Raw genomic sequence first — 26,509 nt, 5'->3', positions numbered from 1 at the left:
AACTCCTTAGGGGAGAATTGTAGGTCTCCTGCTCTGTTTTACCCTCATTCTGCCATATATTTCATGTTATAGCAGACTCGAACGATGACCCAGCACATGTCATTCATATTAAGAACACTTTCATAGCACATTTGACAAAACGCAAAGAAGGTACTAATGTGAGATATCTAAGGATAGATACAGCACTCAACCCAAGGTTTAAGAATCTGAAGCATCTTCCAAAATCTGAGAGGGACGAGGTGTAGAGCCTGCTTTCAGATGTCTTTAAAAGAGCAACACTCTGATGCAGAAACTACAGAATCTGAACCACCAAAAAAGAAAATCAATCTTCTGCTGGTGGCATCTGACTCAGATGATGAAAATGAACATGCGTCAGTCTGTACAGCATGGACACGTCCTCTGGAATGGTGGTTGAAGCATGAAGGGATATTTAAATCTTTAGCACATCTGGCATGCAAATATCTTGCAATGCTCGCTATGACAGTGCCATGAGAAGGCCTGTTCTCAATTTCAGGTGACATAAACAAGAAGTGGGCAGCATTACCTTCTGCAAATATAAACAAACTTGTTCAGCCAATTGCTCAAACAAGAAGTTGAACTGAGTGGATTTGTAGGCTCTAAAGTTTTACATTATTTTGTTTTTGAGTGCAGGTTTTTTTAATACATAATTCTACATTTGTAAGTTCAATTTTCGTGATAGAGATTGCACTAACGTACTTGTAATGAGGGAACTGAAAAACTACTTTTTTTACTGTGCAAATATTTGTAATAAAAAGATACAAAGTGAGCACTATACATTTTGTATTGTGTTGTAATTAAAATCAATATATTTGAAAATGTAGAAAACATCCAAAATATTTAAATAAATGGTATTCTATTGTTTAACAGTGTGATTAATCTCGATTAATTTTTTAATCACTTGACAGCTCTAATTCTTTTTTCTAAAGGTAATTAAGTATTTTAGGAAAAAGTGTCGGAGAGCCACCAGCAACAGTTGGTGGCCACACTCTGAGTCCACCAAAAAATTTGTTGAGAACCCCTGAGCTACCACCTCTTAGACAGCTGGATTTACAATTGCAATGGAAGAAAAGCGAGGGAAGGTTTAGTGTCTGCACTGAAGTGGTGCATCTGTGCTGCTGTAGCATTTTTAATGTAGACTACCCAAAGATAATGACTAGGCAAGCTGTTGTCCACAAGTCAGTGGCAGGGTGGGAAACAGTTAGATGGGACATGAGTGGCTCTTCCTGCCTGTTTGAAGGTTGTGGATGGACAGAAGCAGTCAGTCATCCTGTCTGCCCGTGAGGCATGAAGTTTATTCCCATTATTAGACACTTAAAAATAAAAGTGCCTGGTACATGTGTCTTAGTCTTCTTTTGAGCTATGTACTCTTAGGGATATATGAGCTTTTGAGTACTTGGCTATTGGGACAATTGTTTACTGATAATGTGCCCTATATTTCAATCTAATCGGTTTATAGTTTGGTGAATTAGACAAACTATATCTTCTGACTGCATTATGCTGGAAAGAACATTGAATAAAAATTGCATTGAAAAATCTTCTGAGACTTAAATTGATGACAGGCCTTTCTTAAATGTGTGCTTATTCTATCCTGACAAATCATGGCTACCTCTCTGTTCCCAGCCCCTCCCAATAAAACTTCCTTCCGTTCTAATCCTCGAAGTAACAGTTCTTGATTTATTAAAGAATGATAACGCCACCTCTTATATTTTTAACATGTTTTTTTTTTTTTTTCCTCCCCATTAGATGGCTTGCAGCAACTCAGTTTGAGCCTCTGGCTGCAAGGTCTGCTTTTCCCTGCTTTGATGAACCAGCATTTAAAGCCACTTTTCTAATTAAGATCAAGAGAGATGAACAGCACTCCACGCTGTCAAATATGCCAAAGGTACAGTTATGCTCTTCTAATGCATGAATATTAGAGGATGGATGTGTGTCTTTTAGGTGCTCTGTATTAAAAGTACTCTGAATCACTTTGTTGATTTGTGTCACAAGGGTGCATAGATGGCCCAGGCAAGGGTCTGTGCAAGACCCCATACAAAAGGCTGCCTTGCTCCAAAGATCTTAAACATTTAGATTTAAAAGTGTATCCCAGATCAAATAGCTATTCCATGTACTGTAGGAACAGTTGAATGGCTACAGCCAGCAGTTGGCTGAACTGGCATGGGATGGTATATCTACATGGACTTTGGTTGCTGCACCACTTTCTGTCGAACTTAAGATTCTTCTTGAACGCTTGGTCCGTGTGGATCCCATTTATGGTGTGCATGAGCACAAGATTGAAATCTTCTGTTCTGCAGCGTCCGTTGGGACAGTACCTGCACCCTACATGTCCTTGTGCTCCCCAACACAATCACTTCTAGTGTAGAGCATCCCTGACTGTCTTTCAGTTCCCAGTTATCGCCTGCGGCAGCAAGATGCAACTTGGCAGTGTCTGCTTGCTACCCCCTAGCAGCCATCCACCAAATCAGTTTGTAACTATTAGATAAGTTATCATAGTGATGAATTTCTGCCCTGTTGGCAGTCTAGTCGGTTTTGTTTAAAATCTTCCCTTTCGTTAGATTACTGCTTGGTGCCAAGGCACCTTGCCACCTAATGGCTAAGCCTAAACTCCTTCTCTTTGCCGTTCACTTAGTCTCCAGAATCTAGTAGAGGCCCTGATGTAGAAGTTCTTCACTTTTCCTAGGAATTCCTCAAGCAGAGCAACTCCCAGTTGCCACCAACTAGGAGTCTGCCTTCGATTTTAACCTCCAGAACTCCTAACTCTCTTCCACCCCACCCACCCACAGCATCCTGATATCCCTGATAGACTTCTCCTTGTACCTTCTCAACCATTCTGGGCCCCTTATGTACCCTCTCGGATGCTGCTCCTCTACCTCTTGCTCTACCTACAAGTGAGCTTGATCCACTTTGCCAGTTAGGTCCCTTGCTAGATCACTTGATGAAGTAGACAACCCAAGAGAATAAGAATATGAGTAGGAGGCAGATGCTCAGGAGGAAGAATCAGAAGATGACTCCTTCCAAGATCCGCAAGAGACTCCTCTTAACCCTTTTCAGCTGAATAATCCTGAAAATTGATCTTCCTTCTCTCTGGATGAGGTGGTGACATCCCCGCCAATATCTCATTCTGATGACTTCAAGCCCTTTCAGGAATTGTTAGGAATGATAGCAGACACTCAGGATGCTGAATTATCTGTACAGGAGGAACCACATATGTTATGTGATACTACCCATTCTGATTTCCCAGGCAGATTGGCAATGCCAATCAATGAAGGCATTCTAGAGCCTGTAAAATACCTATGACAGGTTCAAGCCTTTTATACTTCCAACAGCAAAATGAGCAGAGAAAGATACCAAGTCACTCCAAAAGGATTGTAGTACAGGAGCGATCCAAGAAGATAGGACCCCACTTCTAAGAACAAAAAGCCCAAGAGTTTGATCTCTTAGGTAGAAAGGCCTACTTTCTGGCATCTCTTCAAGGGCAAATAGCCAACTATAAAGCCCTGTTTGCTAAATATGACTACCTTGTCCCAGGCTAGGTAATCATTAATTGATGCGCTCCCCAGGAAGGAGGGCTGATCTCTATTAAGATTGTTAGGAACACCCATGCTCTTTGTATCACTAAACCTCTGACTATCATAAGCTGGGACTGGACAAAAGGGGATGGAGCCACTCAATAATTTACCATGTTCTGTTCACACTCTCTGAAGCATCTGGCACCACCAGTGTCTGAAGACAGGACTGGGCTAGATGGGCCAATGGTTTGACCCAGTGTGGCCATTTTTTTTTATGTTCTAAAGTGAAAGAATTTTTCTATCTGGGCTTTACAACAAGGTCTCAACCCATTACAAGCTTCTATTCCCAAGAGTGCAGATTGTATCCTCCAGTTCAAGCTGTCAGGCTTACCATCAGCTGTCAGGGTCCATTTAGCAGTCATTTCAACTTGACACCTTCCTGTTAAAACTTTTATATTGTATTCTCTCATCCCATTGTTTCACAGTTTCTAAAAGGACTGATTCATGCACCCTGAAGCTTCTCCTATCCTGGGACCTTAATGTAGTTCTCATGGGCCTCATGGAAATCTTATCCAAGTCCTCACTTCACCAACCTAGTCAAAACAGGCTATCACCTCAGCCTCGAGAGTTAGCGAGATTTGAGCACTAACAGTAGGATGACTTCTCTCGCCTCCCCCACATTATACTGTCCACAGGGTTAAGGTAGGGCTGAGTCCCCACCTTAAATTCCTGCCAAGATGGTGTCTGATTTATCACATAATCCAAACCAACAACCTCTCTATCTTCTTTCCCAAATCACACTCAGACTTGGAAAAACCAAGTTCCATACGTTAGATGTTTCCAGTGACCTTTGTTTAGACCAAACAAAGCTATTAAGTTGACCCCTTTATCTGTGGTACTGGAAAAGGCTAGGAGAAGTCAGGCCATCTCTTCCTAGGGATTATCCAAGTCGACCCCTGATGCATTACAATGTTACCAAATAGAAGATATGCCCTTTCCCACAGGCATCAGGGCCCACTCAACTAGGGCCAAGGCAACCTCTTCAGCATATCTAAAATAGTCCTATGCCTGAGATTTGGTGCTTAACCCCTTACTTTTACCAAACATTGTGCCCTGGGTTTGGCAACTAGATTAGATGGCAAATTTGTATGCTGCTTCTCCCTACCTAGATTAGTCAGCAGCTGCCACTCCTCGGTTCCCTCCATCTGCCTGGCTCCTGCCCTTGCACCACCACCCAAGTTTGTCTGTCTCTCACTGTGGTACTTCTGCCCAGCTGTAATTAGTCCTTTCTCTCCCTCTCCTCCCCGCCTCCCCCAATTCCTGACTTTTTTGTTTGTTTGTTTCAATTTGTTTTTTTAATGAAGGGACAATGGAATTAATCAGACACCCCTATTACTCCCCCCCCCCCCCCCACCATCCCTTATTTAAAATCAGCTGTATGCTAATTGCTTCCTGCACCTTGCCACCTGGAGTGTGCAGTTTGCTAACCTCTAAAAACAGCATTTTCCAGGTTCCTTTTCACTCAGTATGAAAAAGATGTTGATGAGAATTTGGTAGTAAAGTCCCACACTTAGTACTGAGAATCCACTTTGTGTGCATGACCAAAGAAATAAAAGTAAGTAAAATAATCAATTCACTAATGAAATTGTCATCCAAAATAAAATTTATTCACTTATCATTCATGTTTAGATTGGCTCCTTGTAATTTGGTATACAATACCTTTTTGATTTCTGAACTGAATAATGGTTACGTTTCTGAACATGCAATTTGAGTTGATTCTGAATTTTGCATTCTAGCAAGAAAACTTGCCATCTTGTGCATGTTCATATGCATTACAATAGTCTTTAGTTATACAACCCCATACGATTTCTTAAATCTATAGTATATTACATGTATATTCAGTGGCTTTTCACTCAGATTTTTTTTTAAGGACATCTGTGCAGGCTCCCTATAAGGAGCTCTAAGTCTTGTATACTAACTTACTGCCAAGGAAAGCAGTAACTTTACAAATTTAGGATTTGATAATTTAGGCCAAGATCCTACCAACAGTTGAGTACATGCTGAAGTTAAAGTCCATGAGATTTCTCAGGATTTAGGGATCGTGGTGGATAACCAACTGAACATAGCTACAGTATTACACTGGGAGTTCCAGAGGGCTAAAGTGAAGCTTGACTCTCGAAACAGGGGAATATCCAATAGGAGCAGAGGATTGGCATTACATCTGTGTATAGCACCAGTGAGACTGGAATACTGTGTCCAGTTCTAATGTCCACACTCTTTACAATTTTTTGACATCTTTTTGTTAACTATTAGGATGATTGGAGGCCTCTGGGAAAACCCGAGTTTATGATGAGAGACTTAAGAATCTCAAGTATTTAATGTATCCACAAGAAGGTTAAAAGGTGACTTGATCGAGGTCTATAAATAGTACCGACATGGGGGAAAGGTTTCAGAGAAGAGTACTCTTTCAACTAGTTGATGAAGGCATAGAAAGATTTAATGGCTGCAAGTTGAAGCTAAACAAATTGAGGTTGGAAATAAAGTGTAAACTTGTATGTGAGGGTATTTAGCCATTGAAACAACTTACCAAGGGGATGTGGTAGATTCTCCATCACTTGATGTCTTTAAAGTAAAACTGGATTGTCTCAGAAAGACACATTCTAATTCAACCAGGTTGTGGGCTTGATACAGGAATTACTAGGTGAAAATATGTGGTCTCTGTAATGTAGGAGGTTATACTGGAGGGTCATAATGGTACCTTCAGGCTTAAAATTTGAGACTCAAGCTGAAAATTGATGTGTTTTCAGGATCAGGGCCAAGTTTTCTTGCATGACAAACAGGGAATACATTATTTCAAGGTTTGTTTGTTTTTTTTTTTTCCCCCCAGCTGTATGAACTATACATTTTCATTCAATCAGCAGTGCAGCCTAATATAGGCACTATCCAGAAGAAAAGGCGGGTAACTCAATTTTGTGGTTACAAAAGCCACCTAAAATAACAGATATGTCCCCAGATTTTCTGTTCTGTGTTGTGTGATTTTCATAAACTCTGGCATGCAAAGTAGGCCTGGGAAACGTTAGCTTCATCATAAGTAAATTTTGTTACATTTATGAGCAACTTGCCTATCTATATATCTTGGGGTCTTACATGGCCACTATCATTGTAGTATCTTAGCACCTTAAAACACAGTAGAACCTCAGAGTTATGAACACTTCAGGAATGTCAGTTATTCATAACTCTGAACAAAATGTTACGGTATTGTTCAATTCTAAACTTCCAAAACATTGACTTAATACAGCTTTGAAATTTTACTATGCAGAAGAAGAATGCTGCTTTTAACCATCTTATTTAAATGAATCAAGCACACAGTTTCCTTACCTGGTCAAATCTTTTTTATTAAACTTTCCCTTTACTTTTTAGTAGCTTGTTTTAACACAGTACTGTAGTGTACTGTATTTGTTGTTTTTCCTGCTGCTGCCTGATTATTTGGAACCAAAAGTATACAAAGTGTGTGGTTGACCAGTCAGCTCATAACTCTGAGGTTCTACTGTAGTGAAAATGGTCCAACAAACTTACTTATAGTTGCCATTATGCACTCTAGGTGTAACTTCTTTATACTGTCTCCTAGCCCTTTATCTGATTGATTTGCCAGTTGTCCTCAGTAGTAACATTATCTTCAATTTTTTTTTTTCTTTTAAAATTTGCAGAATGTAACCATCCCTGTGGCAGCTGGAATAGTTCAAGATGAGTTCTCTAAGAGTTTGAAGATGAGTACTTACCTGGTAGCGTTCATTGTTGCAAATCTGAAGAATATCAGTAAGGAGACTAATAGGACTCTGGTATGTTTCCACTGTACTTTTAACCTCTACACATACATGAGTAGCTCATTGGGTTGTTTTCCTGCTGACTCTCTGCCTATCACCTATTATTATAAGAGTGTCTAGCAAATTATCTTATGATATGGACTGGATTGATTCCAGAGCTGCAGCCCGCTTGTGTTGCCAGAACTTGACAGCAGGCCCCTGGCTGCAGAAAGTCTGCCCAGAGCCAGAGTATAGTGATGCAAACCCCTTGCACAGCTCACAGTGCTGGGGGATCCAGAGCTGGTGCCAAAAGTGGGAAGGGCTTGTCTGAGGGAGCAGTGCCAAGCCAGCCAGTGCCTGTCCTGCGCAGGCTCAATTGGCAGAGTTCCGGGGATGCCCCAGCTGGAATGTTAACCTGTCTACCCCCAGCGGAGTCACGGCAGGTGACAATAGTGCTACTCCTCTCTCACATCACTGCACATGAGAGCAGGAGCTGCAGAAGCACTCTCCTGTACCCAACAAAGGGAGTCTGGCTCTATATCTGTTACTTGCAGCCAACCATCCAAACTAGTCTATGCTCCAATTAGGACAGACTCGGGCCAGAATTTTAAGTCCATATGTAGGTACCTGAATATTTCTGACCTGACTTTTCAAAAATGCTGAGCACCTAGCAACTGCTATAGACTTCATTTAATCTTTGGTGGCATTGCTTCAGGGATATGGCCTGCTGGGTTGGAAGGCAGCTGTATACTAGAGAATGACAAGAAGGAAGATACTTAAGAGGGATCTTTCAACATTCAGGAAGTGTGGGAGCTTCACATGAGTAACAGTTTGGGGATCAGACCCTGTCACTGTAGCAGGAGCTCCCTTTTGTGATGTACTAGTGTTTTCCATTTCTTGTCTAGAAGGAGCCAAAGAGTAGCTTTGTTAACAAAGCTGGGGAGGGAAAGGAAGCCCTGATCAGATATACTGTTAAGAAATGTTATCTTGATCTAAATTGCTCTAAACCAATATATAGAGTAAAATTGTGGATTTTTATCAGACTTCCCTTCTAGCCTGGGCAAGTAGTTGTAATTAGAGCTAAATAGGCCAGGCTCTGTGGTCCAGCGTCAAGTGGCTTTTTTTCCCCTTTTGGTTGGTATTTTTAGCTCAATAATTTAACCACATTTTCCTTTTTAAGGTAAGTCTTTAGCCCATGTGTTTGCAAAGAGAAACTTAAAAAGTTATGAAGCAAATGTAAACTTATGCAAATTTGTCTGCCTGTGTTTGCAGAGAGCCTGAAACTTCACCTTAGAGGTGTGACCTGTTCTTGTTCATGTCAGTGAGGTTAACTTACATGTCCAATGATGGTTATTTAAATGTCTACATTTAAACTATATTTATTGCTGATCAAAGCCTGTAAGAGATGAGAGGGAGGATCACAGATCTTCAGTCTACTCAGAGGTTGCATCTACACTGCTGTGTTTTTGTGTGTGTATGGGCGGGGGGTTGGTGTTTTTTTGTTTTAAGACCCACATGGCCAAGAGTTCAAGTCAGCTGTCTTGGGCTCATGCTACGGGGCTAAAAATAACCGTGTAAATGCTTGGGCTGGAGCCTGGGCTCTGAAATCCAATAAGTGGAAAGAGGCTCATAGCAGAGTCCAAGCCCAAATGCCTACACTGCAATTTTTAGCCCCATAACACGAGCCTGAGACAGTTGACCCAAGGTCTGAAACTGTGTGTGTGCGTGATTAGTGAGGTTTCCTTTTGACTCCATGAGTGGCTGGCACTCGAGAGTACCACCACTTATTTTATTTTTTCCCCCCTTCCACTCTAACCCATGGAGTCCCCGAAACAAAACAGTTTAGGAGCAGATCCCAGTGCAGCATCTGAGCCCCCTCAGGTGGAACCAAAGCTAAAGAATTCAGCCGAGCCCAGGAAGGCATCCAAGCCCCACTGTGGGGGAGCCAAACCTAAGGAGACCAGCAATGCCCTTGGGTATATATAAACTCTACCGAAGGGGAGCCAAGTAAAGGGAGCCCAGCATAGTCTCTATGAGAGCATCTAAAGCGGCCAGCCCATGTATAATGTTATGTATTAAGACTCCCTTTTGCATCATGAACACTTTAATGTGGAAAATGGATCGAACATAGAGTGCTTTCTTTAAATGACTATATTTATAAAATATGGGCTAATGAGCACTTAAAACTCTTAAATGGTGCTATTTGTAGTGCTTAGTACTGCTGCTGTGACAAACTTTTAGTATTTCTAGAAAGGCCAACCCAAACTTCTTCAGCACATGTAATTGGTTCAGAATTCTCCACTCAAGATGAAAGAGCCTCCTTAGCCATCCAGTTGAAATGTTTTTGGATTTTGAATGGAAACTAAAGGGGCTAGAATTTGTGCATTCCCACAGTCAAGTCATCGGAGTGGAACACAGCATCTCAGCAGCTGAAATAGCAGCTGCTATCTCTCCATACCTACTGTACTGGGTGGGGAGGGATTGGAGCAACTGGATCTACCTAAACAAGATTCCTGTGGCCTCTCCCCAATAATCCCCTTGTTTCTAGCTACTTTGGAGCTGTTACAGTGAGACCCTCAGGCTCACAAGATGTATGGAATCTCTGTCCTGCCCTCTCCACTTCATCCAGTTTACCCCAGCTCAGGGCTTAAATGGTGCAAAGAACAGTAACTCCTGGGAGAATTGTATTCTTAGAGTTGTCATCAACAAATGCATAAGCTGTGCATCAGGACTCAAACTAGCATTTCTCCCATTCCCATGCATTTGGGGGATAAATATACCTCAAACAGGGTCAATTGATGATGAATAAAAGAAGCAACAACAATCTTCAAACATTTTGATATCAAATGAATGTGATTTTTATATATATTTCCTTAAAACTGGCCAGGGAATTGCCCCCATTGACTTAGTGTTTTGCCTACCACTTCCCTCTCTTGCTGTGTGTGATTCATTCCATGAAATATTTTCTTGCTTCTCATTTTATTTTGCCAGGTATCTATATATGCCATGCCACAGAAGCTAGGCCAAGTTGAGCATGCCCTAGACACAGCAGTGAAGCTCCTGGAGTTTTATCAGAAGTATTTTCATATAGAGTATCCTCTTCAAAAATTAGGTAAAGTATTTTCATCTATCATTCATATATTTTCTAATAAGTAGCAGTTTTTTCCATACTTCAGAGGGTTCTTCAAAATAAAAATAACTTAAGAATAAAAAACCCCTCCAAAACCAGACTTAAAAAAAAATATTAAAATTCAATACCTGTTTAGCTGGGCTTGTATGAGTGTGTGGGAAATGGGTCTCAGGCTCAAGAAGTTTGCAAACCTTTGGCTTAAAGGTAAGAAAGGCCAATTCAGTGTGTCCTCTGGAGAAGGTTTTGCTGTACATTTAACACCAGGTGCTCAGATAGGGACATAGAGAATTCTGTGTGTGACATATTTAACTGACATAAACCTGAAAAACTGTTTCTCCGTACGGAATTGCTCTTGAAATCAATGGGTCTACTTGTTTACCTATAGCTAGTATGTAGTGTTTGCAGCATTGGTGGCTAAATAGTGAAGTTTGATAGATTGCTATCTGTAGTTATAGATGTGGTAGAACGGGTAGATCTGAAGTGCAGCATTACTGTAACTTGTGATTGTCTGGTTCATTTATTTATTCCCCCTCCCTCCCTAGATTTGGTAGCTATTCCTGATTTCCAGGCAGGCGCTATGGAAAACTGGGGTTTAATCACCTTTAGAGAGACCACACTCCTTTATGATGATAAAACGTCTTCAGCAATGGATAAAAAGCTGGTAACTGCAGTGATTGCTCATGAGCTGGCTCATCAGGTACTGGATTGAAATGCTGTATTTGAACAGTGCAATCTTCTCTCACTCTAACACTCCCCTTCCCTGTTACACTGGCCTAGGATCTGCACTGCACCGGGTATAGAGCTTGTGGGTATTTTGCTCTTGGTGTAGCAGGAAATTGAAAGTTACAGACCTCTGGGTCATAATCTCTTTTCTAGCTTGTTCGTGGGGAAGCACAACTAAGTGTTGCCCTATACATAAGGCTTGTGGCAAAACCACAATGTAGCCCTTCATAAAGTATCTTTCCTTATTTGGATTTTACATTTGTTATGATCTTGAAACTTGACTGACCTTTCTCACATCTTGCACAATTAAAAACTGTTGGTTTTTTGGTTCCCCCTCCTCTCCCCCCCCCCCCCCCCCCCAGTGGTTTGGTAATCTAGTAACTATGGAATGGTGGAATGATCTTTGGCTGAATGAAGGATTTGCCACTTTTATGGAATACATTGCCATGGAAAGAACTTTCCCAGAGCTGCAGACTGTGAGTATTTCATCTAAATCTGAAGTTTTGTTCCATCAATGAGGTTTCTTTTTAATTCTGACATAAACATTTTTTTTTACCTCCATTTTCATGTGGTTTAGGCGATGATGAAAATCTAACTTAAATTGTGCTCTAAATAGTTCCAAGGACACTCACTGATAACATTACAAATAATGTGGCATTTTAATTGCTGTTTAAATAAAATTGTGTGTGGGCCAAATTTTCAAAAGTGGGCTACAAATTTGCACATGCACTCTTTTACATGCAACCTCCTTTGAAACAGATAAATTGATGTTTTCTTCATGGGCACAAAATAATGGGCAAAACTTCTTTGCTTTGTTTAATCCCTGATCTAGTGTTTAACACTGAATCATACTTTGCACGAGTGTGTATTTTAACCTACTGTGCAATTTACATGTTGCATGCTTCTACATCTCATTTAATATCTTGTGGTTGTAACTTTTCAGTCAAACAAGTTGCTTTAATAAAAAAAAGCAAAATTGCTGTTTGAAGCCAAAATTTCACCACTTGGTGGTGCCAAAAATGTTTTATCTAACTCTCCCTGCATGCACACTTAAAGAAAATGGTATCTAAATCTTCACATATATTTTATATTGGCCCCAGAGCAACTTGACTATTTTATTCATTGATCTTTTTTTCTTTTTCTGATCAGGAGTGCTCTAAGGACTCAATCTTGTACTAGTAACCACATTAGCAGACCTCTGCACCCAGGCAGAACCCCATTGAAATAATAAAAAAAAAAAAAAAAAAAGGCAATATCAGCTATCACACTGTTGGATAGTAGTAGGTCAGACTTTTAAGCGTAGGAGGTAACGGTACTCTGGTAATATTCAGTGCGTTTATTTAAAGTTGCTGCTTGTAAATCTAAAATGTAATAAAGACTTCAAGGTTCTGGTGTCAAGATCAGGTTTAATGTTCAGTGTGCGTATTCCTAACAAGTCATCTATAATCCAGTGACTTCACTGCAATTTTTTTAGACTTTAATTGTTGTGGAATTACTTCATCTATTCATTTTATAAATCCTTGCCAGCCCAAATCAACCTGTGTTGGACAATGTATTAGCTAAACACTTCAGTATTTCTGAAGATATGGTAGGTGATTAGATTATTATACATTATCATACTGTGGGTGTGCAGGCTGCTTTACAGATGCAAATAGCAGACACTGGTTCCTGTACCAACAAACTTTACAGTATATGACCCCGACCCTGTGAAAGGATCTGCCTACATCAAACCTTTTGGCTCTGTAGAGTCCCATTGACTTTAATATGTATGTGCCTTGATTCTGTGTCTGGCAGCATAATCAAGTTACAAATGATGCCAATTACAGACTCTACAAAATCCTACAGTTTGAGAAATCCTACCTCTATTGAATGCCAAAGGTTTTAACTATAGATGAATCACTGCTGTGAAGAGAGCAGGGCCGGCTCCAGGCACCAGCCGACCAAGCACGTGCTTGGGGCGGCACCTTATAAGGGGTGGCCAATGTTGGGGTGGTGGGGCGGCACTCGAGGGTTTTTTGTTGTTGTTGTTTGTTTGGTTTTTTTGTTTCGGTGGCATGGCGCTGGGCTTCGGGGGGGGTAGGGGTTTGGGCGGCCCAGCGCTTGGTGGGGGCGGGGTTGGGCGGCCCGCCCGGTCCGGTGCTGGAGGGGGAGGGGGGCGGGGGTTTGGCTGGGGCGGCGCTCAGGGGGACGGGGGTTTGGCCGGCCCGGCACTCGGGGAAGTGGGGGGGGTGCAGGGGTTTGCCCGGCTCGGAGCGGCCCTCAGGGGTTTTGGGCAGCTCAGGGACGGGGTAGGGGTTTGGGCAGCCTGGAGCAGCAATCGGCGGGGGGGGGGGGGGGGGGTGTTACGGTGGGGTGGCACTCTTCTTTTTTCACCTGGGGTGGCAAAAAAGTTAGAGCCAGTCCTGGAAGAGAGGCAGGTTTTTGTGGAGAGACTGGGTCTTTGGACTCTTCATTCTTGTAGGTTATGGAGTTGTGCATGGTAGCTCTCTTCATAGCAATTCAGATAAAGTTTAACAGAATGTGACCATTAGTAAGCTTCTGCTGCTGCAGTTTGGGAGGAAGAGAGCTGATGGTTCCACAGTGAGCTGACAATGATAATCTTAGAGGAGATTGACTGACTGGTTTCCTGTCTCCAGTGCGAGAAGAAAAGAGAGATTGAGCCTCAAAACGGAGAGGGTCAGAAGACTAGGCTGCCGTGCCAAGTAAATAGGACAGCAGGGAGAAGGAAAACTTAACTTATCTATTCCAGGCTCTTGCGTTCCAGTTCTGAATTATGGAGAATTTGACATAATCCTTTATTGTTCTAACTTCTCACGTGGGCATAAACTCCTATTCCTCTTTTAGGATGAAGAATTCCTGAAACTACGATTCAAGACTATGACGAAAGACTCCTTAAATGCCTCACGTCCAATCTCCTCTGCTGTCCAGTCTTCAGAGCAGATTGAAGAAATGTTTGATACGCTTTCCTATATCAAGGTAACCTCAGAAGAGGCTAACAAATCACTCTGTCTTTTGTGTTTTGTATACCTTTTTTCCAAAATATTCTTATTTTGGGAAATAACACATTGTCAGGAACTTTTTCTTTAATTATCCTTGTGGCTATAATGCAAGTTAGGCTGCTCACAAAGTGCAAGTTTCTTTACTTGGCCTCCATTATTTTTATCTCTAGAGAAGACTGTACATTTCATGAGGGATTTTCTGTGTTTTAATACTGATTAAATTATTTTCCTATAAGTAGACATTTGATCCCATTCAGTATACAGACATACATGCCCAGCAGTGTAGCTGGTTCTGTGCCTTTCCTTTCCCACCCCAGCCTCCATGACTTTACCCATCAACCCCCACCGCATCCCCCTGCCCTCCAGGGACTTAGGTGGGGCAGTGGGGGCATGGAGTCCCCTTGCACTCTGGTGATCTCCAGATCCTGGAATTACTCCTTAAGGGAAATCATAGCTGGATGAAAATTAGGGCAGCCCTGAGATTGTTGTAAATTGTGTCAGGGACTAGACCTAGGATCAGGGTTGGACCCAGCATTAGTAGGATGTAAAAGTGTCAAAATCACCCTTTTCCTCTCACATTTCAATTCTGTGTTGAACAGAACTCAGCTGCACCCAAGAATCTGTCTGTCTTTCCATAGGAAAAGATTTCATGCACATCTCTACTGTTTGTGTCCCTCACTTTCCTCCTCCATAGTTTCTGTAAACACTTCTAGTTTACTACAACACAAAAATAAACCCAAATATTGACACCATCACATCTTAAACACATTTAGATTTGCTAAACCTGTTTTATTCTTTCAGCTTCCGTGTTGTATTCCACATTAACTTAAAAGCAAGACAATTTTTTTTTCTTGTTAACTTTTGACTTTGACCTTTTCATCATCTTTGTGCTTTTTGGGGGGTGAGAAGTGGGAAACTAGTACCTAAAGAGAGACTTTTTTTCTTTTTAAATAGACAGAGCTTAAAATCTAACACTTATCATCCCAACACCCTGGGGACATCTTAGATGCCAATTGGAGCATTACAATTGAAGCAGCTTGCCATAAAGAAGGCTCTACATTTCCATTGGTGCGCCGCTCTCTCAAGTGGAAGCACAAGAGCATGTCACTTTCAAGCTGCCTTGCTTGTGAGGCTCTGATAGGTATCTGTCCCTAAGATGTGTGATGACAGGAGCTTTGCACTGCCAAATAGCACCAGATTGTTGTTTTCGGGTTCCAGATGATTATTGTACACCACCTTAATAAAGAGATTACTTTTAAGGGGCTACTGGGAAATCAATAGGAAGGCTAAGAACTGCAGTTGATCCAATCTTTCACTCAGAATATCTTCAGAGACACCAATGTGGTTTTAAGAGTGGTTTACTTCACATTTAAATCCTACGTTTTAATGGCCTGATCTAAAACCTATTCATGGAGTTCATGGAAAGACTCCTAATGACTTCAGTGGACTCTGGATCAGGCCCTAAATATTGAATATTAAATATTGCACTGAATAACTTTTGATTTATTCTTGCCCTGGTAAGTGTAGTTCTTCAAGTAGATACAGATGTGTATTATAAGTAGGTGGGTGCATGCCAGAGATCTAGCAGTACCCATAGAGGGATGGTGCTTGTGCCTCATGACTGTAGCCCCTCCCCTGGCTATATAAGGCTGCATCACCCAAACCACCTTCAGTTGCTTCGTACCACCCATCAGCTGGAGTTGGCGCTCTGGGCAGTGGTGTTTGTTTACAAACTTGTGACTTTTGGCTTGTTTGTTTTCCCCCCCTCCCCCCCAGCCTAGTTGTTGTACATAGTTGATAATTAGTAATAAGTAGCTAGTGTCGTGGTTTTTTTGTTTAGTGGTAGTGCTCCCTGGTGATGCCCTCACTGCAGTTCAAGCATTGCCCTTTGTATGGAGGGGCAATTCCCCGATAGCGACCCCGCACGTGGTGCTTGCTTTTCCTGAGCAAAGCCCATCTAAAGGAGTGCTGCTCCTCTTCTTAAAAGAGCAGCAGATGGACTCGGGTGACATGGGACCTTTCGTTTGAAGCAGCCATGAGGGCTCACCCAGTACCAAGGCCTTCCTCGGGCCACAGGTAGGCGATCTGCAGCTCCTTCTCTTTGACCCTGCACTGCAGTGTGTCCCGGTCATGGTCCCTTTCTGTCATGCATCATGAAATCTGTTAGTAGGCATCATAATTCCTATGGCTGGAGCACAGCTGGGACTGGACACCCTCCTCTCCCCAAATGCTGATGAGGTCCAGCAGCTTGGCCTTGATCCAAGGAGGGGATCGCTTGGTGCATGGAGCTGGCATGGTCACCTGGAAAGATGCACTGAGACCACTGCACGTGTCACCGACAAACAGGAAGGGGACTTGCAAAATTCCCAAGGAATTTCAGGGGTGGGGCTCGCAGTTGGTCACCTGAGGGCAGGGCAATAGAGTTCAAACCGATGACCAGAGAGGTGAGAACAGGCATTGTGGGACGCCTCCCGGAGGCCAGTTGAAGCACTGTAATGGACCAGGGTGTCTACACTGGCACTGTAGCCCTGGCACAGAAAGCTGTACGCCTCTCGTCGGGGTGGCTTTTTTACCGCACTGCAACTGCATAGTTTCTGTGCACTAAGTGGCTTGGCAGCATGTAAACCTTGGGAGTTACAATGCAGAAAGCTTCTTTGCTGCGCAGAAACTTGCCAGTGTAGACAAGGCACAAATGTTAAATAGCTGGAGTTCCCCGGAGGTCTTTTAGTTTTCTTTATTCTTTCTTCAGTGTATGTTTTAGTATCAACAATGTGACGTACATAAACTATTCAGGGTCAGGGTCACTTTAGCTGCAATCTGTCTATCCTTGGGCCATTTATTGACTGGGTTGCTGTGATGTATGAATGTTTCCATGGAGGATCCTAGTGTTCAACTGAGTAAAACCCCAGGTCGTTCTGCAGACATGAATTGCTCCATGACTTCACTGATGGAAACAGATCTAAAAATAATATTCAGCCCTGTGCAGACTTAGCAGTTTGAAAGGCTTATTTTACAAAATATTTTCATGTGCTTTTCAAGCTTTTAAACAGGCAGCATCCGTAAATATACTTGTTGGCATTTCTCGTCCCTGTTTTAACTTACTGAAGTATCTCGCTTTCTTTTATGATTGCTGTTTGGCTGTATCATTCTTGTGTGGTTGCTTACATATTAGTATTTAACACCAGCAAGGGCGGTGAGTTACAGCACTTAACAGTATTATTAATGAAATCTGACCACCATCGACAATGCATCCACTAGAACGCCATTTCTTTCACATGGTACTAATTAGAAAGTCTTTCTTTCAGACTAAGTTAATGTCAGTGAAACTTCATTGTTTTTTTGTTTTTGTTTTGTTTGTGTCTTTTTAAATCTGTAAACCTTTTCCCAAGCAGCTTAGATTGTCAAAATAATTGCATTCAGACTAAACTCCCTGGGCCGAAATTTCAATTTTCTCTCCTAAATTATCTCCTAGTGGTACTGATAGTCTTGTAATCTGTACATGCTTCTCCTTAATCGGGTTCTTAAACCTTTTTTCTCTTACGGACTTTTTTTTTTTTTTTTTTTTTTTTAGGGAGCTTCCCTTTTGTTGATGCTGAAAAAGTATATTAAACATGATAGTTTTCAAGCTGGGATTGAGAATTATTTGCATAATCACAGCTACGGATCCACCCGGAGCGATGATTTATGGGATAGCATGAATGAGGTAACCATCTTGGATATTCTTAGTTTGGGTTTTTGCATGATGTACTATAATGAAATGTGAAAAGCAAAGACATTTTCTATTTCCTTGTATTAGTGCTGCTAAATAAGATCATATATTGCAGGCATATATTTAAAAGACCTGGTTTATCAGTCACTCTGCTCATGATCACTCATTCCAAAATTCTGTGCGGAGATGCACAAGTGTTGCTCATTTATGTTTGTGCCTAGAAGAGAGCCTGCCAAACTTGCCAGCCCTCCTCTCCCCGGCGTTATTTTAAAAAGAGTGCATAAGTGGAATGGGAAAGGTATTCAGAACCATAACTGTCATGTTGCTAGTGTTAAGCTATAGTCCCTGACCCTACAGACACTTAAACATATGCATAATTTCACTCACGTGAGTAGTCTCACTGATGTCAGTATGGACTAGACAGATGAATAAAATTACTCGTGCTTAAACATCTGTAGGATTTGGGCCCTTGTACAGAAGAAAAGCTTGAATCTCCGTTCCTCCAATGATACTTACTGGGTTGGACTTCTAAAAATACTCACCAATGACCTAACTCTCTCCATTTATTTCAGTGGGAGCAGTTAGGCCAAAGCTGAGTACTTCTGAAAATTGCAACCATAAAATCTGGTTTCCTTTTGATCATAAACATCATTGTCTTTAGAGCAAAACGGAAAATCCATTTCTTTCTTCTAGGCTCCTACAATAGCCTCGAGAACTGGGGTAAAGAAGAAGAGGCTCTTTTTAAAGCATTTAAAAGAAAAACCGAAAACAAACTTTTCAGTCTCCTCCTGTGGGAGGAAAGAGAAATGATTTCCCTTGTTGGAGTCCTTCCTGCTTTTATTGGATTTAAGAGATGCTCTAGTGATAGAAGCCAGATAAGAACATAGATTAGTGTTAGCATGCTGAAAATTTCAGATATTAATTTTTAAGAGCATTACTTACACTTCAGCGATTTCCTAGAACTAGGGGGGGCTTCAATGGCACACAATTTACATTGGCTAGCATGGTGCCTAGACATTGTAGACCAGCAAGATACTGTACAGACATGCAAGAAGACTCGATCCCTGCCCTATATGGCTTGCAATCTGAGCAGACAACACAGAAACAAAGGAGATGGGATGTAAGAAAGCAAGAAGATTGGTGGTGGTAACAAGCATTGTTAGTTCCAGGATATTTTCTTTGTTTAATTAAACAAGCACTTTGCTGGTGGACTAGGATTAGTTGGTCTCTTGGCAAAAGTGTATTTTGAGGAGAAGAAAGTAGAGAGTGGGCAGACTGGGACAGAAAAGGTTTACAAGTGTAGGAAGGACACAGATGAGCATAAGGGAGAGTTTCGTCAACTGGGGGTGGATGAGAGGGTGAATGAGATGAGAGGGAGCTGAAAAATGCCCTTTTGGAGTCAACCCCTAATCAATCAAAAGGTAAATAACTTAAGAACGAATGATGAGCTTTCTCTAGAAATTTTAACAGAAGCTCTTTACAGAGAATTATTTCCCTTGGATTAATAATTCTATTGAGTTTTTAACCCCTGTTCAATTCTGTAGGACTCTTCCATAAGTGTAGGATGTGCAAATCCTTGTAGGCATAGACCAGTAACTCGAATTTCAGATGGACAGTGAGGGCAGCTGAAGAAGAGAGATGGACAGAATAGCAAGTAATATAGGTCATTTGAACAGTGATAAACTTCCTTTTTCCTTTAGAGCCTGGTCCTGCAAGTTGTTCCAGGTAGGCTGACCCCTGTGCATATACACAGCCCCCCCCCCCCCCTTAAAATTAATCCATAAGTTACTTGCTCTATTTTCCTCTGTCCACATCCTACTTTAGCCTGCTTGGCATTCCCATGTTTGCCTTTATTTGGCTGTCGCTTGGATCTCTTCCATTCAAACAAGAAGATAAAACACTTGTTCACCTCAGTTATTGCTAACAAAATAGGCAAGCCAATACAGAATAATTCTGCACAGGGGCTTAACCTGCTACTTACTTTGGCACTAGTTTCAAGATGGCTCTTGTGTGGTGAGCTGAGGATAGAATTTCTCAAAGAGAAATGAAGAATACCCATTATCTTCCTATTGAAAGTGAATGTCTTTGTGTTTTACAGATCACAAATGGAACACTAGATGTAAAAAAACTGATGAAAACCTGGATTATGCAGAAAGGATTTCCCTTAGTAACTGTTAAAAGAAAAGGAAAGAGTCTCTATGTCCAGCAGGAGAGATTCTTGCGCAGTGTGGAATCAGAAAATTGGACATCAGATGCAAGGTTATTCTCCCCCAGCACTCAGAAAATATTTACCTTTTACTTTCATGCAATTTAACTGTCTTCAAAGTGCATATTCCTTGCACTTTGACACATTCAGAGCTCCAGTAGTTCTCTCTAAAGAGCAGGTAGTTATAAATGAAGTGAGACACAGCAGTATGCACAGAGGTATTTTATTATTTGTCTTGGAAAAATAAGAGTCCCTGTCTGCTTCCAGCTCAGCAATTGAAATAGACCTTACATTGCTTTTTCTTGGAACAGAGTTCATCATAACTTAAATTTTATTTATTCATTTTTCTGATGGTTTTTAATTGGCTTGTATGATTAACTCCAGTGCACAATAGGACAACAGGCAGGATTATGTTTGGATTCATTTTCCTATTTAAAGTACAAAAATTTTTCAAGTAGTTGCAGTTTTTAATCTTCAAGCTCGAGTAGTTGGGGCACATAAAGGATGGATATATGGGGATGAGATAGAAGGTAGACGAGAGGAGTTTGCAAATGTAACAAATGAAGTAGCATTCTGCAGAGGAATGCTGGTGGTGTCTAAAGGACCAGGAAACTTTTTTCTTCTTGAACCTGCACATTTTCCTACTAGGCCAAATCTGCAGGCTGAGTGCTGACAGAGGACAGTATAGAATGTGGATAAGGAAGCTCTTCCCCCCTTACAAAGGTTAAGACTGACCATAAATTAGCATTTGGGTGTGTTAGTTTAATAGCTAAAGATTCCTTTTTTAGGAATAATATCCATAGTAGTGGAGGAATACATGGCAAAAAAAAAATTTTTTTTATGGGTCATTAGATACTGGTGCAAATATGAAGCAATTGATAACTGCAAAAATCAATTTGTCAAATGTACTCCATTACCAGGCACCTTATCCTTGTTGTATAACAAGACAAGAACATTCTCAAATGCAGACCCTATGAGATTCTGGTTTTCTCTACCACAGTTGAAATTTAATGGGGAGTTGAGGGCACTTCACATCATGCAAAATTAGGCCCTAAAAAACGATTTTGCCTTTATGAGAATTGGAAGGTTGGTTTTGTACATCTATCTTCCTGGGTTTTCCATGGATGTCCCTTTGGAGTTGCACTTAGGTGAATAGCTCTTGAAGGATGACTTTTCAGGTGAATAATTCATAGTGATTTGTGTGGAAATTGGTGTACAACCCAGTTCACATCCCTCAGTGGTTTTGCCCTAGATAAAATTAATTGCACGATTAATCATGCTGTTAAACAATAATAGAATACCATTTATTTAAATATTTTTGGATGTTTTCTACATTTTCAAATATATTGATTTCAGTTACAACACAATACAAAGTGTACAGTGCTCACTTAATATTTTTTATTACAAATATTTTCACTGTAAAAACAAAAGAAATAGTATTTTTCAATTCCCCCATTACAAGTACTGTAGTGCAATCTCTTTATCATGAAAGTTGAATTTACAAATGTAGAATTATGTACAAAAATAAACTGCATTCAAAAATAAAACAATGTGAAACTTTAGAGCCTACAAGTCCACTCAGTCCTATTTCTTGTTCAGTCAATTGCTCAGACAGACAAGTTTGTTTACATTTTCAGGAGATAATGCTGCCCATTTCTTGTTCACAATGTCACCTGAAAGTGAGAACAGGCATTACCATGGCACTGTTGTAGCCAGCGCCGCGAGATATTTACATGCCAGATGCGCTAAAGATTCATATGTCCCTTCGTGCTTCAACCACCATTCCAGAGGACATGCATCCATGCTGATGACGCGTTCTCCTTGATAACAATCTAAAGCAGTGAGGACCGACGCATGTTCATTTTCATCCTCTGAGTCAGATGCCACCAGCAGAAGTTTGATTTTTCTTTTTTTGGTGGTTCAGGTTCTGTAGTTTCCACATTGGAGTGTTGCTCTTTTAAGACTTCTGAAAGCATGCTCCACACCTCGTCCCTCTCAGATTTTGGAAGGCACTTCAGATTCTTAAACCTTGGGTTGAGTGCTGTAGCTATTTTTAGAAATCTCACATTGGTACCTTCTTTGCGTTTTGTCAAATCTGCAGTGAAAGTGTTCTTAAAACGAAAACGTGATCGGTCATCATCCGAGACTGCTATAATATGAAATCTATGGCAGAATGCAGATAAAACAAAGCCGTAGACATGCAGTTCTCCCCCAAGTAGTTTAGTCACAAATTTAATTAATGCATTATTTTTTTTAACGAGCGGCATCAGCATGGAAGCGTGTCCTCTGGAATGGTGGCCGAAGCATGAAGGGGCATACGAATGTTTAGCATATCTGGTACGTAAACACCTTGCAATGCCGGCTATAAAAGTCCCATGAGAACGTCTGTTCTCACTTTCTGGTGACGTAAATAAGAAGTGGGCAGCATTATCTCCCGTAAATGTAAACAAAAAAATTGGCTGAACAAGAAGTAAGACTGAGAGGACTTGTAGGCTCTAAAGTTTTACAATGTTTTGGTTTTGAGTGCAGTTATGTAACAAAACAAAAATCTAGATTTGTAAGTTGCACTTTCACAATAAAGAGATTGCACTATGGTACTTGTATGAGGCGAATTGAAAAATACTTTCTTTTTACAGTGCAAATATTTGTAATAAAAATAATATAAAATGAGCAGTGTACACTCTGTTCTGTGTTGTAATTGAAATCAATATATTTGAAAATGTTGAAAACATCAAAAATGTAATAAATTTCACTTGGTATTCTATTTAACAATGCGATTAAAAGTGCAATTAACTCAAAATTAATCACGTGAGTTAACTGCGATTAATCGACAACCCTAATGGGAAGCTGAGGAGAATATTTACTTTTCTAGTATGGGATTATCTTGAATCCTTGGCTTGTATAACTGCTTGTGCTCTTTGTTAGAGGGATTTGGGACATGACCTTTTACTTTTTACGTAAATCCCATACAAAACTGTAAAACTTCAGAGAGGAAGGTTGTCTTGTGGGTAAAACACTAGACTGGGACTGAAGTGCCCTGAGTTCAGTTTGTGGCACTGCCACAGATTTCCTTTCATTTTTTTTTTTTTTGGACAAGTGGCTTAATATTTCTGTGCCTCAGTTCTACGTGTGTAAGGTGAGAAACAGAGGAGATGTGATTAAAAATGGTTTGAGAGTTACTGGGATACTGTAATGATGGGGGGCATATAATAGATATCTTAACATTATTTTGTTGAAATGCCATAATATGTTAAAGCAGTTTATTAAAAAAAAAGAGAGAGACGAACAACAAAACTGATTGTATCGGATGTGACGTATTACATAAAGCTAGACTACTGTATAAGTCTGGAAAAATATAATTTTTCTCTTACAGTTATCTGTGGCATATTCCTCTCTCCTACACTACTAGCAGTTGCAGCTCTTTCCTCTGTCCTTATGCATATTTACTGGACCAGAAGTCAGGTATGTGATCTGAAGCCTCTGTAGCTAGGATGTACAGTGAAAGCCGGTTACTTCAGTTTTGTGGATCAGCCTTTGTTTGCACACACCTGAGTAGGGTTTGAGACCAAGGGCATGCATGGTATAAAGTAATTGCAGAGGAGAATATAACTGGGAATGATACCCACAGAAAACAGTGTAATTTTAATCACTTTTGTAGGCGTGGTTGCTTTAGGCTTTCTTATCACATAAGGATGCGGTTAGGAACCAATGGTGCTGAGCATGCCTGGAGTAATTAGCATTCAGTGGCAGTGATGTCAGGAGTGTATTAATTCTTCATAACAATACAGAGAGTAAACAGGTCTTTTTTCCTCTTGGTCTTTTTGCAAGTTGCCAGGTTGGGGAGAGGGGCCTTGAGGAAGTAGAGTGAACTCTGAGCAGTGTGTACTTAAGGGAATCAGCCCTGGGAGACTGACACAGCCCACGTGACTCTGAGGAGGTGTATTTCCCCCTCTGATATCCTTATTTACTTTTGTTTTGTGGCATAAAATAATTGCTTTGTTAGAACACTTTTTTTTTAATATTCCAAAGTATGGCAGTCTAGAACTTGGAACCTTCCCACATTCTCCCCACCTTTTCCTTGCTTCAGTGGCCATTTTGAGTCCCCAGGTGCTAATCTGTACAGAGGGCTGGATTAACTTTCTTTTAATGATGAAAGTGATTGTACTAAAAATACTTGGCCAGCATTGGTGTAAGCCAGGGACATCAGTGGATCTTTGCTGATTTACTGTACACCAGCTGAGAATTTGATCTATTCTTTTAAAATACCTTTAATCCTACTATCATACTGATCCCTCCCTCTATCCATTACACTCCATCTCTATTGCTTCAAATAAACCATACAAAATTGAAGTTGAATGCTTAATGTCGATCTTGAAACCTTTATATCTATTTTAGTATAATGTGTTCATTTTCCATAAAATGACTGTTACAAGTATAGTAGTTTAGTTTAAGCAGATAATGATTTTTTTAAATTTAATTTTCACAATTGATTTACAAAATCTCATTTAATTGTTTCTGGACCTCTGCTATTTGAGATGTTGGTTTTCCCACAGATTATCAGGCTGTAAACTACTTTTCAGCCAAGGTGTTAACTTGTGTGCATGTTCTTGACATTGTCAGACCCATTAGTCAAGTAAGTAGTCAGCCTCAATGTTCATTGATAAACAGAGAATAGTTACTGCTGTTGAATGCCTCTTTTTCCTCATATATGTTCCCAGGTCACTTCAGGAACTGGGGGGAGGGGAACCCCATATGTGAGATCTGTAGAATCTTTAAACAGTGACTCTCCTCTAGTTTTGCACTGCTTGCCTGTCTGCCTGCATTCCATTCTCTCTGGTAACAGCATATTACCATTTATTTTGCAGCTGTCTTATTCCCCCACCACCTGGTCTCCACTGCTAGCCTGACTACACCATGGAACTTTTCAACTAACACACTCTCTCTCTCCAGTATTTTTCTCCAGGCAGCCCTCTGAAATACTGCCTGCACTGTCAGACAAGTCTGGGTTGCTCATTTTAGCAAGATTTATTTTCGGTCTTTTTTTTTAACTGCCTCCTCTTCTAGAAGGCTTATTTGTATAATTAGTCAGTGTAGGTATACAGCATTGGTGATGGCTTTCAATTCTGTTCAGTTCTAAAGCATGAAAGCATAGACAAGCAACAGGCCTAATAGGCATTGACATCAATATGATGGATGCAGTGAGTCCATGTAAGAGGTCCATATCTCCTATGTGCTGTGAAGCTGTACTCCATGGGCATTCCTTCTGGTCATGCAAGAGTGATTTTGGGGTGGGATGGGACTGGTGGATCATTTACAACACTGACTGATCCACAACCCACGTATGTGGGATTGCAAGTGCTGCACAAGCAGCTATGGGCCTGAGATCAAGACCATGTGGTCTTTCACATAGTGTTGAACATTTGTGAGGCACAGAAATATCATGACAGGTTTCAGAGTAGCAGCTGTGTTAGTCTGTATCCGCAGAAAGAACAGGAGTACTTGTGGCACCTTAGAGACTAACAAATGTATTTGAGCATAAGCTTTCATGGGCTACTCCTGGTCTTTTTGAGAAATATCATGTTCACTCAAATTATGACTGAGTTCTAGAGAGGTTTATTATGTGGGTGTTTTTTTGGGGGAGACCGAACCAAAGAGGTGGGCGGGGTGTGTGTGAGAGAGAGCATGCAAACCTCTGGTTTTGAATCTGCTTAATTTCTTACAAGATTTTAAAGACTTACTATCCTAAAAATTCCTATTTATGTTCTTCCCTGCCACCGCTACCTGCTTGATATGGAAATACACTTGCAAAGGTTTTGTTTTTATTTTCAGAAGATTCAGCTGGTGAACTCCTGGTCTGAATCATTTTTAGAGAGAGATTACTAGGGAAGCTTCATATTAGTCAGTGATGTTTGTTTCCATTGCATTGTGGTATGTCATACACGGTTGCATCAGTTGCATTGCAGTGTATGCTGAGTTTGCCTTGTGTGTTCAAAATGGCAGCTGATACGGTCCTAGAGATGTGAGCCACCCTTCATGGTAATACATGATTGAACAAATGAAATCTATTAAATAGCATGGCTCTGAGATTGGCCTTTACCTCCTGGCAGTGTTAGGTTGTCTCTACTCCTATGTATCAAACTAATGTGCTACTTCGCGCCCCTCCCCCCACCTTCCCATACATAAATTATAATAATGAGAAGCTGGTTTCCTGCAAGTATGGAAACCAGCGTTTTTCAAATGTCATGACAACCTGGAATTTGGTTGTTTTACCATATTAACACAAATCAGCAGGAACATCTTTTTCTTTTCCCTTTAAACCTAAAACTTTTTTAATGATAAAAGTATACCACTTATTATAGTCTAGGATAACTACTTTCAAAAAGTTACAATTAATATTTAATTAGGTAGG

The 26,509-nt window shown here is 40.8% G+C and overlaps 1 protein-coding gene across 2 annotated transcripts in view; it reads left to right on the top strand.

The window, feature by feature from the left end:
• LNPEP (leucyl and cystinyl aminopeptidase) overlaps positions 1–26,509 on the top strand; it is an 84,802-nt gene that overhangs the window by 48,991 nt on the left and 9,302 nt on the right. For both annotated transcript variants that reach the window (XM_054031487.1, XM_054031488.1), the window contains exons 3-11: positions 1,765–1,903; positions 7,238–7,369; positions 10,325–10,445; positions 11,006–11,160; positions 11,549–11,662; positions 14,031–14,162; positions 17,757–17,888; positions 19,993–20,153; positions 23,474–23,562. In XM_054031487.1, the coding sequence (XP_053887462.1) occupies positions 1,765–1,903; positions 7,238–7,369; positions 10,325–10,445; positions 11,006–11,160; positions 11,549–11,662; positions 14,031–14,162; positions 17,757–17,888; positions 19,993–20,153; positions 23,474–23,562 (1,175 nt within the window). The remainder of the gene's footprint in view (positions 1–1,764; positions 1,904–7,237; positions 7,370–10,324; positions 10,446–11,005; positions 11,161–11,548; positions 11,663–14,030; positions 14,163–17,756; positions 17,889–19,992; positions 20,154–23,473; positions 23,563–26,509) is intronic.

Source organism: Malaclemys terrapin, chromosome 6 (genome assembly GCF_027887155.1).
Source record: "Malaclemys terrapin pileata isolate rMalTer1 chromosome 6, rMalTer1.hap1, whole genome shotgun sequence".
Classification (NCBI taxonomy): Eukaryota; Metazoa; Chordata; order Testudines; family Emydidae; genus Malaclemys; species Malaclemys terrapin.
Note: the sequence above shows the minus strand (reverse complement) of the source record. Positions and strands in the feature narration are given on the sequence as shown.